This window comes from Venustampulla echinocandica, assembly GCF_003357145.1.
Source record: "Venustampulla echinocandica strain BP 5553 chromosome Unknown scaffold_0, whole genome shotgun sequence".
Lineage (NCBI taxonomy): Eukaryota > Fungi > Ascomycota > Leotiomycetes > Helotiales > Pleuroascaceae > Venustampulla > Venustampulla echinocandica.
In genome coordinates, this window is record NW_022474205.1 from 1,242,721 (window position 1) to 1,262,181 (window position 19,461).

Sequence of the window (19,461 nt, forward strand, 5' to 3'; positions counted from 1 at the left end):
CTGGAAGTGGAAATAATAATTCGTTTTATACAAGCTCAAGGCATTTAATTTATCTCATAGTCTTAATCGCCACAAGAGCCATGACTTCAACACAGACTATCACACTTGAGTCTCTACCTCACAACTCAAATGTCTCAACTGCCAGATCCAACAAGCGATCTGGGCCACCGAACCTACTCGGCTTTGACCCAGCCAATGCCGATACAATAATCATAGCATCCCGGCTCGCCGATGCTGAAGTCCCTGATGGCGGGTACGGCTGGGTCGTTATATTTGCATGTAGCACGGTCACGTTCTGGTTCGTGGGAACGACATATTGCTGGGGGATTATGCAAGCTGCTCTTGTTGCTCGAAAGCTTTCAAGTCCATCTACGATCGCCTTTGTAGGATCACTAACCTGCGCCTGTATTTCAATATTGGCTCTTGTGAATGCGAGGGTTATAAGGGCGATTGGGGCGAGAAACAGTAGCCTGATTGGCGTTGGCTTGTTAGGTCTAGGAGAGATATTGAGTGGGTTCTCAACGAGAAGTGTTGGGGCTTTGTTTTTCAATGCGGGGGTTATTATGGGACTTGGATGCAGGTATGTCTTTGACACTATATGATAGATGAAGATGCCGAAAGCTGCTAATGAATAAATTTAATAGTATATTATTCATGGTATGTGCCAGACCCCATCAGATCTTATATCTCATCTGTACTTTGAATTAACTCCCAGCAAAGGTGATATGCACAGTTCCAGCCCAATACTTCAGCAAGAAGCGTGGAATAGCAAATGGAATCGTCTACGCCGGAGGTGGCATAGGCGGAACGGTAATTGCCTTTGCAGTCAATGCTTTGATTCAAGAACTGGGGCCTGAATGGACATTCCGAATCCTGGGCTTGGTAACACTTGCTACGGGCCTTCCAGCGGCATGGCTGATTAAGGAGCGTGCTCCTATAACTACTACAACATTTGTCGAATGGTACGTTCATCCGATCAAAATCATATATTTGTGCCTAGGGGAGATAGCTGATATTATTTCATAGGAGCCTTTTCAAAAACATACAATTCTCAACCCTTTTCTTCGCCGGCGTATTAGCTACATTCCCTCTTCCCGTACCCCCTTTCTTTCTCCCCTTGTACAGCGCATCACTCGGTCTCTCCCACGGTGTGGCAGCTGGTCTGGTTGCCGGTTTCAACTTCTCATCGGCAATGGGCCGGCTTTGTTGCGGCTTGCTTTCTGATTCCATAGGTCCGGTTAATACGCTTTTTCTTTCATTGTTACTGAGTGCTGTGAGCATGTTGGTCCTGTGGCCGGTTTCGAACTCCCTTGCTCCGCTGGTTGTTTTTGTGATTATTAATGGTGCGGCGAATGGGGGGTTCTTCTCTACTATGCCGACGGTTGTGGGAACTGTGTTTGGGTCCCAGAGAGTGGGTGTTGCGATGGGTATGATTGTCACTGGGTGGGGTGGAGGTTATTTGATGGTCAGTACTGTAACATTCTTAACCAGCTTCAACCCGCTCCAGGTTTTGTCACTCACCTAGGGAATCCCCATGAATACGTCTAAAGACTCTTTCCCGGTATAAATATGCACACGCTAACTAGTTCCAGGGCGCTCCAATCGCCGGATATCTCCTGGCAGCATACGGAGGAGAAAATAGTACTCTGAAGGCGTATCATCCAGCTATCTTTTACGCTGGATCAATGGCCCTTGGCTCTGCGGCACTGGTCCTAGTGGTGAAGTTGAGACTCAGCAGAAATCCCCTTAAGCGTTTATGAGAGGATGGTACTTGGTATATAGGTGAGCGTTCTAGTTTTAATGGAGATTATGGCTGTTTATGTAGAAAGCTATAATATTTCTTTGTGCTAAGTGTTTACCACATTTCAACCCAATATAAAGCAAATAAAAAAGGTTTAATCATCCATATTAAGGGAGGACAAAGCTGCTCGAACATTTGAGGTTGCATTGCACATGGTAATAGTAGTCTGTCGTGCTATATGGCCGGGCGTTTGAAAATTTCCAATAGATCCCTGAAGGAAACAAATATGGGGATCAAAAGGCGTCTCAGGATATAACCTATATAGATATCCAAACACCAAACTAAATGGAAACCGAGAACTATTAGTTCCAAGGCAGATTATGCAACGGTATTTTCTAAGGTCTAGCATATCGCCTATTTCATACAAGTGACTGTGAAGTATCCGGGCAAGTATGCCCAGCTCTACATACCCATCATTGCAGCACCGGTCAAGGTTCATCCACAAACCCAATTGCCTGTCCCATCTTGACAGTCTGCCCCTTCTCAACAGTCCAGTTCCAACCGCCCTTTATTTTAGTTTCGTCCCCCATCCATCCTTCATCGAGACTAGGCCGCTTCTTCTTTGGCGCCTCAAAGACCAGGACGACGGTACTACCTAACTGGAAACCACCCATTTCTTCACCTCGCCTTAAAGCGTGGCCGTGTAATATGGGGCTGGCGGCCTCGTAAGTAGCCTCTGCAAAGCCGCTATAAGGCTCACCACGTTTTGCGGCCTGCTCGGCTGCCTTATCAGCAGCAGTGTCAGTGGTTAGGGAGTTTGTGCGCAATTCCCGATCGAAATTGATCTTAATTGATCCGACGTTGGTAGCACCAACCGGCGTATAGGAGAAGAAACCCCATCGCCACCTTCCCATCAGCACAACTCTCTCATTAAGTGTGAAAAGCCCAGGCAATGTCCGTTGAAGATACGGCGAGACACTATACAATTCCCCAGCAAAGTGCCGTCGCTTCTCAACTACCCATGCGGTGGGTGAATGGAAGCGATGATAATCCCCTGGTGCAAGATATATAACAACATAATATAAAGCAGTTCGATTTGCTTGTGTGACACGTGCGTACCAAGGGCGAGCACCCAGTGCAAGTTCCGCCCTAACCTCGGCTTCTGAAGCTGGTTTGGGGGTTGTAGATGCATCGGCGGTCTTTGCGTCCGGTCCCTTATGTGGGCCCGAGAAAAGATTGGGCAATGTATATGATATACCATTGACAGTGGCAAACTCTTCATCCTGTTTGATCACTTCCGAGTCCCCTTCTCTGTATGAAGTGGCACCTTTCTTTGGCATCATGTCATGGGATGATTTAGGTGGGTAGGATTCGTCTAGTTCGTGAGCCCCGAGAAGGGCATCAAGACTATAAGTCATGCCTTTGACTTGTTCTACCTCACCACCCACAATTCTTCCGAATTGAAGCACTCGCCCATCAGATGGGGACAGTAGGGCGTTATGATTAGGGTCTAGGGGCCGCACGCCAGGTTTTAAAGTTCGATAGAAGAAGGCAGCGAGGTTTGGATATACATGGAGATCGGGTTCAGATACTTCTGAAAGACTGGGGACAAATTAGCTTGACATCACCTGTGGCGTTTGTCGAGGGACCATACTTAACACCAAAAATGAACGAATATAATTTGAATCCAGGAACCCGCAAATAGTATGGAATTTGAAGCTCGTTAAATTTACCCCATAACCTCGATATGGCTTTCAATGGTAACGTTGACATGACCTGGATTTGCCTAGCGGTATGTTAGTTGACTTTACGGGAGAGTAACCATAATCACAAGAACGAACCATGGTCCAGTTGGCCTGATTTTAGGACGTTTTTGGGGGCTGCCTTCGGGGCCTTCACCATCACTTCCCCCAGAGGTGCCATTTACATATCCGTTATCCCCCAACCCATCTTCTTGTTGCCGTGCCTTTTCTCGCTCATTGATCCGGTACACCTGGGCAAGGCCGAGAAATCCAATGCCCACACTCACCGGTATGGGATACCACTTGATCTTTGTATCGTCCAGGGCCTTTCGAAGCCGCGTCCAAAATGACTCTTTATAATTCGACTGGGGCCGGTAACGCTTGGCCGATGATGAGAACGCTCGATGATTGCTGTGGTTGTATCGAAAACGAAAATGTAGCTGCGACGGGAGCCCTCGAGGCCGAGCTTGGCAAGGCGCCCGAATCATTTGAGGCTTTGCACATCGTACTATTATTGGTGCCATTTGGAAAATAATTGGCGTTGATGTTTAATAGTTGCACATCCTTAGCCAGCCATAAAGAAGATAAAAAGAGAAAAGGTGGAGTAAAGAATATAATTATGTACTTCGTAGTAATAAAGGCAAGATCTTCTGTTGAAACCCCCGATGACGAAGGGTCCATGTGAATTCTCCGGGTCGGTGAATATTATCGCCGTGGTAAATACAAACGCGGATACGGAATATCCTATATCCGTCTCAAACCCAAGCTGTAGCACACGTATCATTATCATTATTGACAGTTGAGCATTGATTCCACTGAGCAAAGAGCTTCAGCTCTTCAGTTGCACCAAGCCAATAGATTCGGCTTTCAACCCCGCACACAGCAAAGCAACGAATTGGGCGGTCTATTTTCTCTTTTACAGCTGTCCTAAATTCGAATTTGAGCGGTCCTTGCCCATACACAGCTCCCTCTGCCAGAACGCTCCACGTATCCAATAGACCAACGAACATCACCTTATACATAGGAAGATGGCCCAACCACAATCTGCCGGAAACGATGCGCCGACAAGAGAAGAGGAACAGCCAGAACCCCTTTCATTCCCCCTGGTGATTGTGTCGCCGTCAGTGGGAGCTGCGAGCCGTTTGAGCTTCCCTCATCTGTCTGCAAACACAACGGTGAAGCAGCTGAAGGCAAAGGTTCGAGATGCTCTGCCCTCAAAGCCTGTGGACGATAGCCAGCGATTGATCCACCGGGGACGGATGCTGGGAAGGGATTCTGAAACTATGCTGGAGATATTTGGTCAAGAAACTGTAAGGCAGGACACATTGTGCCGTTGCGCTCAAGGGATGTGGCTAATTATACTATGATTACTTCTAGCTATGCAATCCAGAACCACAGACTTTACATTTGGTACTGCGGCCTGCGGAGGGAGCCTCAGCTCCTTCATTGACATCTACGCCGGTCGCGAGACCACCACCGCCAGCTATCCCACCACCAAGTAACAATAATCCGTTGATACCATTGCCCCAACCTCAACCCCGTTCCCAGTCGACACCTGTGCCTGCACATCCTTTTCAAGGGATGCAAGCCCAGCAACCCCTCCCCGGCTTTCAACACGTACAGCAGCATCAGGTTCTTCACCAAGCTGAGCACTATTATCACCACATGGCGCAGAGGCTACAGCAACTACAACGTGAGACACAGCGATTGCAGCAAGAAATGGGGAGCCTTGAGCAGCGTTATCGTACTCAAGGCGGCGCCCCTGGGGCCCTGAACCCTGGCCAACATGGACCTGGAATTGGACCTGGGCCTGGACACGCAATGGTTAATCCTCTGGCCGCTCCTCAAGTCCTCCTTCAGTTGCCCCACCTTGGTCTGCGGCCACCTCAAGCCATGCCCCCATCTGTACAAACTCTCATTGCTCAGCAACAACGAGAGCGCGCGGCAGAAGGAAGACACGGAGCTCAAGACAATAGTGGGAATGTGACTCCTGTGGACCAGACGCGATTAAGTTCGTCAGGGAGAGCGAGTCCCAACGTTCACAGACCTAACCACACCACTACTTATACCCGTGATGGCACCGGGCCAAATGGCGAAAGGTGGCAGGTGACCGTGAATGAGACTACGACAACGCTTCCAATGCCGCAACCCCATATTCATCATCACCATCCAAGCCAGCAGGCGCCTGTGAACGCCGCATTGGATATTCAAGCCGTTTTGCGCAACGCAGATCGTTATCTAGCTGCCCAAAACAACCGAACTGCCCCGGGAAACATGCAACGAAGCGCTTCAAATCCGCAACAGCCGCTTTCACAGGAAGCTGTTGGTAGCCCTACTCCAGCCATATCACAATCCAACACGGGGTCGATAGCTACTCCTGCCACTACGGATGGCTCCCCTTCCGCTTCCGCCATTCCGAATCCATTAACTGTAAACAATGAAGCAGCTGCAGCTGCAGCTGCAGGTACTCCGTCTCCTGAATCCACGGTTTATATACTCTCATCGCCTCAGGGCCCTCGAGCGCTTCTAGTCAGTAACTCGGCAACATTTTTCACTCCTCGCCAGCACTCCAGACGTCATCGACATGATCCAGCGGCATCAGCTCAAGCTCGGGGCCAAGCTGGGGCGGCGATGGGAATTCCAGAATATCAGAATGGCCCCGAGGAACGGCAAGCTCGACGTAATCGACGCCAGCGGAATGACGATCAATTCCAGCAGGTAAACGTGCCCCATGCGAATCCGGGCGCGGGTGCTCTCGCTGCACAAATTGGGCCAATTTTGTGGTTGATGATCCGCTTAGTTGGGTTTGTCTGGTTCTTTACCTCGGGAAACTCTAGTTGGGCACGGTGGATTATGGTGAGCGGTCTCGCATTCGTCGTTTTCCTTATCAACACTGGTATTTTCAATGGACTTGCGGAACAAGTATGGAGCCCAATTAGAAGACATCTCGAGGCTTTGCTACCTCTTGCTGGACCGGAAGCCGCCCTGGTTCCTGCTGCCAACGCGGCCATTCCGCAACCAGGAGCGGCACCTGCTCGAGACAACCAGGAAGCTCCCGCTCGAGGTCAGGGCGAGCCGGATCCGGCGGAAATAGCTGCAAGATTGCTTGCTGAGCGCCGACGAGCGAATGGAGGTTGGCTCATGGCCCAAATACGACGTGCAGAACATGCTTTGCTATTGTTTCTCGCAAGTTTAGTGCCAGGTGTCGGTGAACGACATATTGCAGCTAGGGAGGCAGAAGCAAATGCTGCTGCTGCAGAACGACAACGTCTCGAAGCCGAGGCGGAGGCTGCGGCGGCTGCTGAACGCTCGGAGGAAGGAGAAGGGGAAGGTGGCCATGAACAGGAAACTAGCACAGAAGCTCAGACGGGCGTTTCCAGTGGGGACCAGCCAGGCCAACAGGACCAGCCTCTCATTGAAATTTGAAGTAGATGTACTCTATACCTAAGATAGATTCCTAATGAGATATGTGCACACAAGTGATGAACAGCCCATTTAAAGTTCCGGCAAAGATATATTTGACATTAGCTATTATGGTTGCTGACCACAAGTTAAAGCCCCAGCTTCTTGAATATATAGGCTATCAAACGGATATATAACTCGAACAGCCCAAAAGATGAATCTTGATCATGCTTAGTGGTAAAGATGGAGTAGAAGTATTGCTAAATTACGGGTCTCCCACTTGAAATCCCGCCTGTTAATCCTTTTGTACTTCTACTAGAGCCTACAGAGTCACTTTGCAGGTCGTGCATATTAAACTAACATAACTGTATCTATATTGTTACTTGTGAGTTTCACGGAAGAGCGTTGCTTAATGAGGATGGTGTGAAAATGGGATTGATAATATGTGCAGCCTCTTTAGTATCAATTAAAGAGGCTCGCATAAAACATATACAAAAGATAAAAATTAAAAATTTAAAAAATTCATGAAAAGTAGGACTCTCCTACTTATACCCCTTGAGGTTTAGGCGTTGACTCATTCGTTGGAATGGTAGGGGAATGCAGTCCAGCTGCATCCAGTCTACGTCTCTCCACCGCGTACTCATTTTGAGGCGAGCCGATGTTACCGACGCTAGAATACTCGCCATCTGCATCATATCCTTGGTCACCACGCTTGGGCGTGCCCGGACTTCCCATTGCAAGTTGAGGAGCAGATAACTCAACTGTATCGTACTTGGGCCTCTTCGCTGCGCGCTCAGAAGATTGAGCAATCTGCAAATCATCCGCAATGCTATCATCCTGAATGTCATCATCCAAAATGTTGTCATTTAAATCGGAATCATCGTCATCAGCATCAGTGTTCTCAGCAGCGCGCTTGCGCTTTCCACCGAGGGCAGGCCCCCTTTTGTTGCCCAAAGGGCGTCCGAGTTTCCTGCCTCTTACTTTTAATGCCTCTCCCTCGGCGAAGAGGTCGACGTTATTGCGGTGTATATCAATGTTATTGCCACCTCTTTTCGCCCGTATAACTTGCACGAGCTGTGGTTGCAGCCGGATATGCTCCTCAGTAAGCTGTGAGCAGAGAGACATCGGATACCAGTCGTGTCCTTGTGGGCGTCCTCCTGCGACGTTGCCCCAAGGGACAGAAGCCTCGATAAAATCCCTCGTTACGGTCTCCATGCTCTGGTGGTCCCTGTTAACGGCCATTCTGTTCCGTTCTTCTTCAAGAAGTGCGCGGACGTCGGCCTTGACATTGAACTGTTTGCAGAGAGTGGGGAAGTCGATGAACTTTTCCAGGCAGTATAGATGTACATACCCGGCGTTGTGGTACGGGTCCAACGCGGGAACCATGTCGGTCCATGATAGTTCATCGAAGCAGACTCTAAACATGCCTTTGTTGATACCACGCGTGGGGTTGGGGCAGTCTCTGAATCTGCACTTCATGGAATCTTTATGTGGGTATCGTCCTCTACTGTCTGCAGGTGATACTTGAACCCATAACCGGAGTTTTGAGTGCCTTTTATCCGCGCAGCCATAGTGAAGAGGGTGTTGAGCAAGATAGGTGATCATTTGATCAACCGTAAACGTACTACCAGGCATAAGCTCGCCATACTTCGTATATTGGAAGATGGGCTTGTGAGTATCGGGGTCTAGAGGTCCCCAAGTCACCGGCATTTGAGGAAGAGGTTGGTAATGCTCCCTGGGATTGAACTTGAGCTTGTTCAAAAATCGGTTATTTTTCGCGCCTGGTATGGACTCAGGTTCTGAGACATGGAGCCTTACGGACTCCTGCCTATTGACTTCCTTTTCAAGAGCCCGTTGAAGCCTCTCGTCGAAAGGGTATTTGATGTAGTCTATTATCTTAAGCGCCATCACTGGGTTCTTGAAATTATTCAGCACCTCGTTGCTATAACAGGAGCGTTCTGGCGAAGATTCTCTTGGGAGAGGTTGGGTTATAGATGGCCGTCTAGGCTCAGGGCCTGCTAGGAAATTTTGATCTCCTCCTTCGCGAGGAGCATGAAAGTGGGATTGTGGTGCAAGCAATGGATTGAGGTCGTGGCTTGTGGACATATTTTGGGCAAATGAAGGTTCCTCCAGCTGGAGAGCTGGTGTTGGAGTTGGCTCGTGAGGTTTATAGGATGGCCGACGACTTTGATCTACTTCCTTGATAGGGGCATCAAGATCAACATCCATCGGGAACCATCCATTGATATCCTGGTCGTCTGTATATTGATTATTCTCGACAAAATCCATCAGGTAATTTTCCGCATATTTATCGCTCCCGTCCTCACCGAGAATCCGGCGCAACTCGGCATCCATAGTACCAGCATTGAAAGGCGATTGGCCTGGAACGTCCGAAGTAGCCATAGTTGTATGAATAGTTGTATGAGTAAGCAGCGCGTTCTAAAATGAAACTTATTGCACGATCCAGTCGTGTTTGAGGAAAGGAACAGGACCTGGTTGTTTCTCAAAAGTAGAAAATGGGAATGGATGCAGAACAGATAAAACACAGAAAACACTGCAGAGCTATATATATAGAGATAATTCTTTATTCAAAATGTTAAAGAGAACAATGACGGTGTTCGATCCAACCATCTGGTGCATTGGCAGAGGAGCCTCGTGGGAGATAAAGAGCCGAGAAAGGATCGATGTTTTCATTGTCTTATTCGTATATTCCTAAAGAAGTTGCTTATTGTTCTACCATTGTGTTTTCTTTGAAGCTGAGCCCAACAATCTTTGTGCAAAACACAAAGAAAGCAGAGAGAGCACCTTGTGCCTTTGATCTTGGAGAACCTCGGAATAGTTTTCTTTAAGAAATAGCCAATTTCTTGTCAAGAATACAAAGAATGCCCAGACACTTTGCACCTTTGATATCGAAGCAATGGTACGGGTTGAAAAGGGCAAAGGGCTACAGTACCATCGTCGGCCTCTATCGATCCACCACAGTGCGTTAGGCAAACATACCGTCGGGTCTGGCACTGGAATAGTAGAACAAGGAGCATGGGAGCTGGACCGAGTCCGATAACAAACCTTTTCCAGTACTGAGACGACGGAAGCCATGTTAGCTGCTGACGTGATTCGTTGACGATACTGTGTCGACTGAAGTAAGCTTCTGACACGGCATGGTATTTTGGGGATTGAGCATAATGTTTGTGGGGCAAGGTTCAGTAGGTCTCCAAGATAATCAACATTGTGTTTTCAGAACAGGTCTGTGATAATCTTTTGCATTTTTCATCATCTTGCGATCACCGCGGGCCTCGCAGTCTGCGGGGCCACGCGAGGGTTGTGTGCTGATTGGAATAGCATATGGAGGAAATTCACGTACTGGCAGCCTGCTTCATAAATGAGAGCAACCCATCATGATAGTTAATCGAGCATGTTGGATCGTTGATTGAAGCACGTGCTCAAGCTAGACATCATCGTAAGAATCACATCCTAATACGTACAGGCGACGCAGGAAGGCGTGGATAGGCTGAGAAATGGTGTTGTTATATAGTTGATATCATACAGGAATGAACAAAAACAGGAAAAAGAGAGACGAGAAAACCAAGAGATCAAGAGATTTGTAGTCCTTTGTTAGTGGGTGGAGGACACGTGACCCGACCCCTCGGCCCGCAACCCCCCTGCCACCTTGACCCTGATCCCATTGGCACGGATCGTCATCAACTCGTACCTTAGTCGTCCATTCTGCTGTCGATTTCCATTTCCACGACCATGGCCTCTACATGATGCTCGTAACCTGATATAGGGGGTTCTTACAATACGATTCCCGATCTTAATCTGCAGAAACCGCGAATTCATGCTTTCGACAGCGTGCGGCCGTCTCCGTCCTCCCTGATCACCCTGCGCCGGGAAACACACCCCGCTGCCGACCCAGCCTGACAAGGGCAACTCTCGCTGTCCTCCCTCTCTCGCTCCGCGCGGGTTTTGAGCGAACAATTCCCCAACGATGGCGACGAGCAATCCAGAGTTGCAGGAGAAGCTGCTGGAACTGGAGCATGAACTCGAGGTAAGCCGAGGATTTCCAACTATGCAAGAGAAGTGCTGGGCTGTTTCCCAATATTGGAACGAGCGCATTTTTCAGGCTGTGATGCTAACTTGGCCCTGCGTAGGAAGGAGATATTACAGAAAAAGGGTATGGATGACCCTGCCTATGACCTGCAGACTCATGGCAGCCACCTTTACCAAAAAGATAGGTGTCTAATGCGGCTTCTATAGTTACCAGAAACGGCGAACGCTGTTATTGTCACAATACCTTGGGCCATCCTCTGGTACCGCCGAGGTGAAAGGTCTCCGGATACACTCACCAGATAACACTCTACACCCCTCGAATGATGGCTCGCGCACCGCCTCACTCGCAGCCCTTACTGCGAGTTCGATATACCCAGAGCAAACACTAGGCGCACGAGCTCAGCCGCCTTCCAGACCGACATCTAGTCGATTAGATACAATGGCGAGCGACTTCGGAAGTAATAGAGCCCAGGAAGGGGGCTTCCCTAGTGAAAGGCCGAAAGAGTTGCGGCTTGGTATCCATAATCCAGTGCCGAGACAACCGTCGTCCGGTCATGATTCGCTCTTCCTACCCAGAACTCCTACATTTGATGGAAGGCAGGGAGATCGGGGTATGACAATGGGATCGACCAATTCAGGGGCAAACTATGCGTTTAATCCGGAATATCAATCGGGGCATACCGAGCAAGCCGGTGAAGTTTATGATGGCCGGACTGGCACAATGGTGGATTCCCACGGTACAATGCTAGGAGAGTCACAACAACGATACTTCTCTGATTTTGCGGGCCAGCAGGGACACGATAATGGACTTCCAAATTCGTACGGAGGCGGGCCTCATAAATACTCGTCGAGTGACGCATTCTCCCCAACAGCTGCCATGGCGCCACCCATGTTAACCACTAATGACCTTCCCCCGCCCGCTGCCCTCGAGTATCAGATGCCATTGGAGCCCAGGGAAGTGCCCTTTGCTGTGTACGACCCCCATGATGGAAACACGCCCATGTCGAAGTTCGATAATATTGCAGCTGTCTTAAGACACCGCAGCCGGACGACCGCCAAGGCGCCAGCTTATTGGGTTCTGGATGGCAAGGGGAAAGAAATCGCGTCAATAACCTGGGATAAACTTGCCAGCAGAGCCGAAAAGGTAGCTCAAGTGATCAGGGATAAGAGCTCTTTATATCGTGGAGATAGAGTCGCCTTGATATACCGGGATACGGAAATCATTGACTTTGCTATTGCCATACTTGGCTGCTTTATTGCTGGTGTAGTTGCTGTTCCCATCAACGATCTCGAGGACTACGCGAAGCTAAATTTAATTCTTACATCCACGCAAGCACATCTAGCGCTCACCACAGACTATAACTTGAAAGCATTTCAACGCGATATTACCACTCAAAAACTCAACTGGCCACGTGGAGTAGAATGGTGGAAAACAAACGAATTTGGAAGTTTTCACCCCAAGAAGAAAGACGATGTGCCACCTCTGACCGTCCCTGATCTTGCATATATCGAGTTCTCGCGAGCCCCTACTGGGGACCTGAGGGGAGTTGTGATGAGCCACCGTACAATTATGCATCAGATGGCTTGTCTAAGTGCCATTATTTCTACCGTCCCATCGAACACTGCCGATACATTTAGTGCACGTCTTAGAGACAAAAACGGCAGGCTCATGGCTGGCGGTAGCAACCATGGCGAGATCCTGGTCTCTTATCTGGATCCCCGACAAGGCATTGGCATGATTCTCGGCGTTTTGCTGACGGTGTATGGTGGCCATACAAGTGTCTGGATGGAAAACAAGGCAGTTGAGACGCCTGGTCTTTACGCACATCTCATCACGAAATACCGGGCAACTCTGATGTTGGCTGATTATCCCGGTCTAAAAAGGGCAGCCTATAATTACCAACAAGATCCAATGACAACGCGGAACTTCAAGAAGGGCATGGAACCTAATTTCCAGCATGTCAAACTCTGTTTAATAGACACTCTGACAGTGGACAGCGAGTTCCACGAAGTGCTTGCTGATCGATGGCTCAGACCAATGCGAAACCCAAGGGCGAGGGAACTAGTGGCGCCGATGCTCTGCCTACCCGAACACGGTGGCATGGTTATTAGTATGCGGGACTGGCTGGGTGGAGAAGAGCGGATGGGTTGCCCTTTGAAACTTGATATGGGCTCTGATAGCGAGCCAGAGGAGAAGCCGGAGGTAAAGGAGAAACCTGTCAATGATGGCTTCGGCAGCCTCATTGGAGGTACAACTACAACGCCTACGGAACAGCAGGGAAGAACGGAGCTGAGCGAAGTTCTTCTAGATCGTGAAGCTCTCAAGACCAACGAGGTGGTGGTGGTCGCCATAGGAGACGAGGCACGCAAGAAGGCCAGTAGTGAGCCTGGCACCGTCCGAGTTGGAGCCTTTGGGTTCCCAATACCCGATGCCACTCTCACCGTCGTTGACCCTGAAACTGGGTTACTATCTTCCCCACATTCTGTGGGCGAGATCTGGGTTGACTCGCCATCCCTGTCAGGGGGCTTCTGGGCCTTACCGCGACACACAGAGCAAATATTTCACGCTCGTCCCTACAAATTTGACCCAGGTGAGCCTACACCTACGATGGTCGAGCCGGAATTCTTAAGAACTGGTTTGCTGGGGACTGTCATCGAAGGCAAGATCTTCGTCCTTGGACTGTATGAGGATCGATTGCGGCAGAAGGTTGAATGGGTTGAACACGGACATGAAGTTGCCGAGTATCGTTACTTCTTTGTGCAGCATATAATCGTGAGTATCATGAAGAACGTTCCAAAGATTTACGACTGCTCCGCGTTTGATGTCTACGTCAATGAGGAACATCTCCCTGTGGTTCTACTGGAATCCCAATCAGCATCAACCGCCCCTGTTACTTCTGGAGGCCCTCCTCGACAACTGGATACCGCATTGCTTGATTCGTTATCAGAACGCTGCATGGAAGTGCTTATGCAAGAGCACCACTTGAGAGTTTATTGTGTGATGATCACAGCACCCAACACATTACCGAAAGTCCTTAAAAACGGGCGAAGGGAGATTGGGAACATGTTGTGCCGACGGGAATTCGAGCTTGGGAACTTACCATGCGTGCATGTCAAATTTGGTGTTGAGCGGGCCGTTCTAAACCTGCCAATTAGTGTGGATCCAATTGGCGGTATCTGGTCACAGATTGCTTCCCAGACACGAGAAAATATTTTGTCTCCCGGCGACAAGCAATACTCGGGCATTGACCGACGCGAAGTCGTCATTGATGATCGCACGTCTACGCCGCTAAACAACTTCACTAGCATTGTCGATTTGCTGCAGTGGAGAGTTGCACGACAGTCTGACGAACTTTCTTATTGCACAATTGATGGCAGGGGCAAAGAGGGCAAGGGTATTACATGGAAGAAGTTTGACACCAAAGTTGCTGCTGTAGCCATGTATCTCAAGAACAAGGTTAAGGTCCGATCTGGTGATCATTTGATACTTATGTATACGCACTCGGAGGATTTTGTATACGCCGTACATGCTTGCTTCTGCTTAGGGGTTACGGCAATACCAATGGCTCCTCTGGACCAAAACCGCCTTAACGAGGACGCCCCAGCGTTCCTCCATATGGTGGCGGACTACACTGTCAAGGCCGTGCTTGTGAATCAAGATGTTGACCACCTTCTCAAGCAGAAGCCTGTATCACAACATCTCAAACAGTCGGCTCAGGTTTTGAAGGTTTCCGTGCCAAACATATACAATACAACCAAACCCCCGAAACAAAGCAGCGGATGTCGCGATCTTGGGTTAACTATGCAACCAGCGTGGGTTCAGCCTGGCTTCCCTGTTCTCGTCTGGACATATTGGACTCCGGACCAACGACGTATAGCAGTACAGCTGGGTCACGATACCATAATGGGTATGTGCAAAGTACAGAAAGAAACGTGCCAAATGACGAGCTCGAGGCCGGTCTTAGGTTGCGTTCGAAGCCACAGCGGTTTGGGCTTTATTCATACCAGCCTGATGGGTATATTTGTCGGCGCACCCACCTACCTTGTGTCGCCAGTTGAATTTGCCCAAAATCCTATTTCACTATTCTTGACTCTATCAAGATACAAAATCAAGGACACATATGCAACTCCTCAGATGCTGGATTACGCCATGTCCGTGATGCCGGGCAAAGGTTTCACTCTGCATGAGTTGAAAAATATGATGATATCTGCAGAAGGGCGGCCCCGCGTTGATGTATTCCAGAAAGTCCGGCTGCACTTTGCGGCGACTGGCCTTGACCGAACAGCTATCAATACGATCTATTCGCATGTGTTAAACCCGATGATTGCGTCCCGGTCATACATGTGTATCGAGCCGATCGAACTTTGGCTTGATACGCAGGCATTAAGGCGGGGTATGGTCGTTGCTGTCGACCCAGACTCCGAGCCCAAAGCTCTCCTTGTCCAGGACTCGGGAATGGTTCCTGTCTCAACCCAAATAGCGATTGTGAATCCAGAAAGTCGGAGTCTTTGTCACGAAGGGGAGTACGGCGAAATCTGGGTTGATTCAGAGGCCTGCGTCAAGTCGTTTTATGGATCTAAGGACGCCTTCGACTCGGAGAGATTTGATGGCCGGACAATTGACGGTGACCCAAATGTCCAGTATGTTCGCACCGGAGATCTTGGTTTCCTACATAATGTTAGTCGACCAATTGGCCCCAATGGCGCACAGGTCGACATGCAGGTTCTCTTTGTCTTAGGCAATATTGGTGAGACTTTCGAGATCAATGGATTGAGTCACTTCCCCATGGATATTGAATATTCCGTCGAGAAATGCCACCGAAATATTGTGCCGGCAGGCTGGTAAGTTATCTGAAGCTCTAAAATTGAAATCTATCTAACCATGTTTCAGCGCTGTTTTCCAAGCTGGTGGACTTATTGTCGTCCTGGTTGAAGTAGCGAGGAAGGCTTATCTCGCCTCAATCGTCCCAGTAATCGTCAACGCTATCCTCAACGAGCATCAGATAGTAGTCGATATCGTTGCATTTGTCAACAAAGGCGACTTCCCACGGTCAAGGCTGGGGGAGAAGCAGCGCGGGAAGATTTTGGCCAGCTGGGTTACACGCAAGATGCGCACCATGGCGCAGTTCGGCATCCGAGACCCCGATTCAGGCCTTTCTGATGTCACTGAAGGAATGGAGCCACGCAACGGGGCTGCCAGCCTTCGGAATAGCAGCGTTATGGCAAGTAGTCTTCGCCATGTTGAGCCGGCTCCTCAAATCCTCGAGGAACAGCAGCGTGAAAGAGCGCAAGCTGACAGTATGTACGTGCCCTTGCCCACCGGCATCTCGGAAATGCCAGCATACAATTTCGATGACCCGATCGTCGAATCACCCAAGAACAGTAATGGCGCATCGGTCAACAGCGACGACACGCCGACGAACAGCCGCCGTGATCATTTCGAGCTCCCCGTTCCTGACTATAATGCCCAAAATAATAATCTACTCAATCTTAAAGGTAGTAATGAGTTTATGGTTCCATTCGATTCCGCCAACGAACCCCCACCGCCGGTTGGGCCCAAACCAGGAGCGAGTCCGCAAATTAACCTGCCAGCCGCCGACGGACGCGAAGGGGATATATGGACCCTACCTAGCCAGCAAGGGCGCGGCCTGCGGAGTAGTTCGCATGAAGATGATGACGATCTATGGAAGCAAGAAGCAATTATGCATATGAATCTTGCGGATCGGTAGTCTGGGCGGGGACCAGCAAACGATTGTGCTCGGGGAGACACGGATAGATGAGGTATGGATGGTGTGTTGTATATATTGATAGGCCCCAACTCTGCAGGAGATGGATGGCTAGATGACATGACCTATGATATTTTGGATTTGGGTTTACTTGAATGGCTGGCGCGGAAGTAGATGTAGTATTGTTGTAAATGGGGGTTTCATGGCATACCACGCTACTCTATGAGCGGTATTTGATACCGAGGTAGTATTATTCTACTATGTTTGCATCTATGTCTATGTCTATGCCCATACCCATATTTCTAAGCCAATGTCATATATCGACGGACCGCGTACTTGTATGTTGGAAGACTGTAAGCAATAGCTTGATTGTACGATCTACAGTTCTTACAAACACCATTCCGTAATCCGTTGTCTAAGACCACCAGGACGGTGGCTTTGTCTCGCTCGCTTCCCTGACCTGTCGCTCTGCTACGACATCATTATTCCCAATGCAGAGTCTGCATAACGGGAACACATCCAGAACATTCGTGACCCCGACGGGAGGCTTGTTGCATTAAATTGGCCGCCGATCCCGGGATTCCTCCGGCTTGGGACAATCATCACCAAGTCATTGTTTGTGACGATCGACATACGAGGTTGTACGAAGCTACAGGAATACTCGACTAGAGCACAGGACTGCGACGAACCAACAAGAACGCGCCTACGCGGGCAGCAGCACGAGCGCCAGCAGCACGAGCCGCGCAGCAGAGCGGATGGAAGTCATTATTCTGGTGAGCATGAGCAAGCAAGCAGCATCTTCTTTGTCGTCGTTTGCTTTCGCGGTTTGAGGGTCCAATCTTCGCGATGCGCTCACCAGCGCAAGCGCACGCGCACGCGTACACGCATGAGCTGTGCCTGCCCGCCGCGAGCGCTGTCCTTGTTCTTTCGGGGCCTTGAATAATTAATATGAATCCAAATTGGCCATGTTGGAGCCCAGTCTCACCCCAATCATTCCTTGCTCGCCGCTGATCCAGTGTCCTTGTTTCGGTATTTGGTCACGTGCGCACCGTCCCTCTGGGTGACGAGGCGGCCGAGTTTTCGACGACACTAAAGGGCCAGGCTGGGCGTCGATATATACCTATGGATACATTTAGATATCATTATATTCTTATATATTCTGCCTCTTTCGTTTTATTTGAAAATTCTATTTACTAGCTAACATGTGGACTAGGGATCGGGCGGCGGACCTAAGGAAGACAATACCACTGCATTCTTGGTACGATCCGTTTCGACAGCCTGGAAAAGAAACTCTTTGCTCGCAGTCGACGCAGGAACTCATTTAGCAGCGATATCTAAAATCCTTGAGCAACACTCGCCTATCCCAGCTCCATCAAATGAGCAACAATCCAACACCAGCACCTTAACCACGGGACCGTTCAAAGGCCTCGAGGTCTCGAGTGTTAAACCAGCAGCCAATGCTGCGTACATCACGCGGAACCTGATAGACACATATCTCATTACTCATCCTCATTTAGATCATATTTATGGCTTCGTTGTAAATACAGCGTCCCTACTAGGTTCTCGTCCGAAACGTCTTGCGGGTTTACCAAACACGATCGAGGCTTTCAAAAATCATATTTTCAATAACGTCATCTGGCCAAATCTTTCCGATGAGAATAATGGCGCCGGTCTAGTGACTTATATGCGACTGGTCGAGGGCGGCTCCCCAGCGATAGGCGAGGGCGACAGTAAAGGCTATGTGGAGGTCTGTGAGGGTTTGGGTGTCAAGACGCTGAGTGTCAGCCACGGCCATTGCTTCGAGCATCACAGCCATCGAGGATCCGGTGCCGGTCTGGGGGCAAGTTTCTCCCTTGATTCGCCCGGTCGCTCCACCCCGTCAGGACATCAAACGTCTCCGCGCATAAATTCTGGGATGTCATTTGGCCCAGCTGAATCAATAAGGTCGGATTCCCGTGGTGGTCGGATTTGTGTGTGTGACTCCTCGGCATATTTCATACGTGATATCGCGAGCGGAGACGAGATCATCATATTTGGCGACGTGGAGCCAGATTCCATCTCGCTGTCCCCACGAAATATAACCGTATGGGTTGAGGCGGCGCCAAAGATCGCTTCTGGGCTGCTGAAAGGGATATTTATCGAATGCTCGTATGACGACTCACAATCCGACGATAGACTATTCGGACATCTCGCCCCCCGATTTCTCATCGAAGAGTTGAAAGCTTTAGCGACCGAGGTGCAGTGTTGTGGCGGCGACAGTAGGGAGAGGGCAGATTCTAAGAAACGGAAACGTCCCAGTGCTAGCAATGCCGTTGATGACCTCCGCCGTCGGACAACTAGGGCGTCAGTAGGCTCGCAATCGCCTATTAGCCCCTTGACGCGGACTCGGTTTGCTGCCATTGAGATCCAATCAAGCCTTACCGACGAGCCTCTAAATTATGGCAGCCAGTCTTCTCGAGAGAATTCAGTACTTTCTATTCGTGGGAAGAGCGAGTTTCCATTGAAAGGCCTTAAGGTTGTTATTATACATGTGAAGGAGAAACTGGATGATGGGCCGGAGGTTGGTGATATTATTTTGGAGCAGTTACAGGCTTATGAGGAGGAGGCGAGGTTGGGTTGTGAGTTTATTATCTCCAAGAGTGGAGAGGCGGTGTATTTCTAGATATTTGTCTATGGTTCTACCTGTATGTTTTAGGGAGGTGTTGGCTTCCACTCGGAATGGCGTTTAGAGCTTACAGCAAGGGGAGGATTCTTGTTTATAGGTTGGAGGTAGGCTGTTATGGTGGTGGGCGTTTATATGTTG

General features: G+C 49.5%; 5 protein-coding genes across 5 annotated transcripts; 3 read left to right on the forward strand and 2 right to left on the reverse strand.

Annotated features, from left to right (window-relative positions):
* Nucleotides 1–80: 80 nt before the first annotated feature.
* On the forward strand, nt 81–1,760 carry BP5553_00394 (uncharacterized protein; the record flags this gene model as incomplete). Its single annotated transcript, XM_032009017.1, has 5 exons — nt 81–580; nt 645–657; nt 721–962; nt 1,027–1,465; nt 1,593–1,760. The coding sequence occupies 5 exons, from the start codon at nt 81–83 to the stop codon at nt 1,758–1,760; spliced, it is 1,362 nt and encodes a 453-aa protein (XP_031873071.1).
* Nucleotides 1,761–2,229: 469 nt separating this feature from the next.
* On the reverse strand, nt 2,230–4,007 carry BP5553_00395 (Phosphatidylserine decarboxylase proenzyme 1, mitochondrial; the record flags this gene model as incomplete). Its single annotated transcript, XM_032009018.1, has 3 exons — nt 2,230–3,343; nt 3,396–3,527; nt 3,583–4,007. The coding sequence occupies 3 exons, from the start codon at nt 4,005–4,007 to the stop codon at nt 2,230–2,232; spliced, it is 1,671 nt and encodes a 556-aa protein (XP_031873072.1).
* Nucleotides 4,008–4,511: 504 nt separating this feature from the next.
* On the forward strand, nt 4,512–6,909 carry BP5553_00396 (uncharacterized protein; the record flags this gene model as incomplete). The annotated part of the gene is made up of 2 exons (XM_032009019.1): nt 4,512–4,793; nt 4,861–6,909. 2 exons carry the CDS (start codon nt 4,512–4,514, stop codon nt 6,907–6,909), a joined length of 2,331 nt encoding a protein of 776 aa, XP_031873073.1.
* A 522-nt stretch (nt 6,910–7,431) lies between these two features.
* Nucleotides 7,432–9,288, reverse strand: BP5553_00397 (uncharacterized protein; the record flags this gene model as incomplete). Its single annotated transcript, XM_032009020.1, has 1 exon — nt 7,432–9,288. The coding sequence occupies one exon, from the start codon at nt 9,286–9,288 to the stop codon at nt 7,432–7,434; it is 1,857 nt and encodes a 618-aa protein (XP_031873074.1).
* A 1,582-nt stretch (nt 9,289–10,870) lies between these two features.
* BP5553_00398 (Acetyl-CoA synthetase-like protein) lies at nt 10,871–19,320 on the forward strand (the record flags this gene model as incomplete). The annotated part of the gene is made up of 6 exons (XM_032009021.1): nt 10,871–10,930; nt 11,034–11,056; nt 11,140–15,774; nt 15,824–16,657; nt 17,335–17,431; nt 17,872–19,320. The coding sequence occupies 6 exons, from the start codon at nt 10,871–10,873 to the stop codon at nt 19,318–19,320; spliced, it is 7,098 nt and encodes a 2,365-aa protein (XP_031873075.1).
* Between the last annotated feature and the right edge of the window lie 141 nt (nt 19,321–19,461).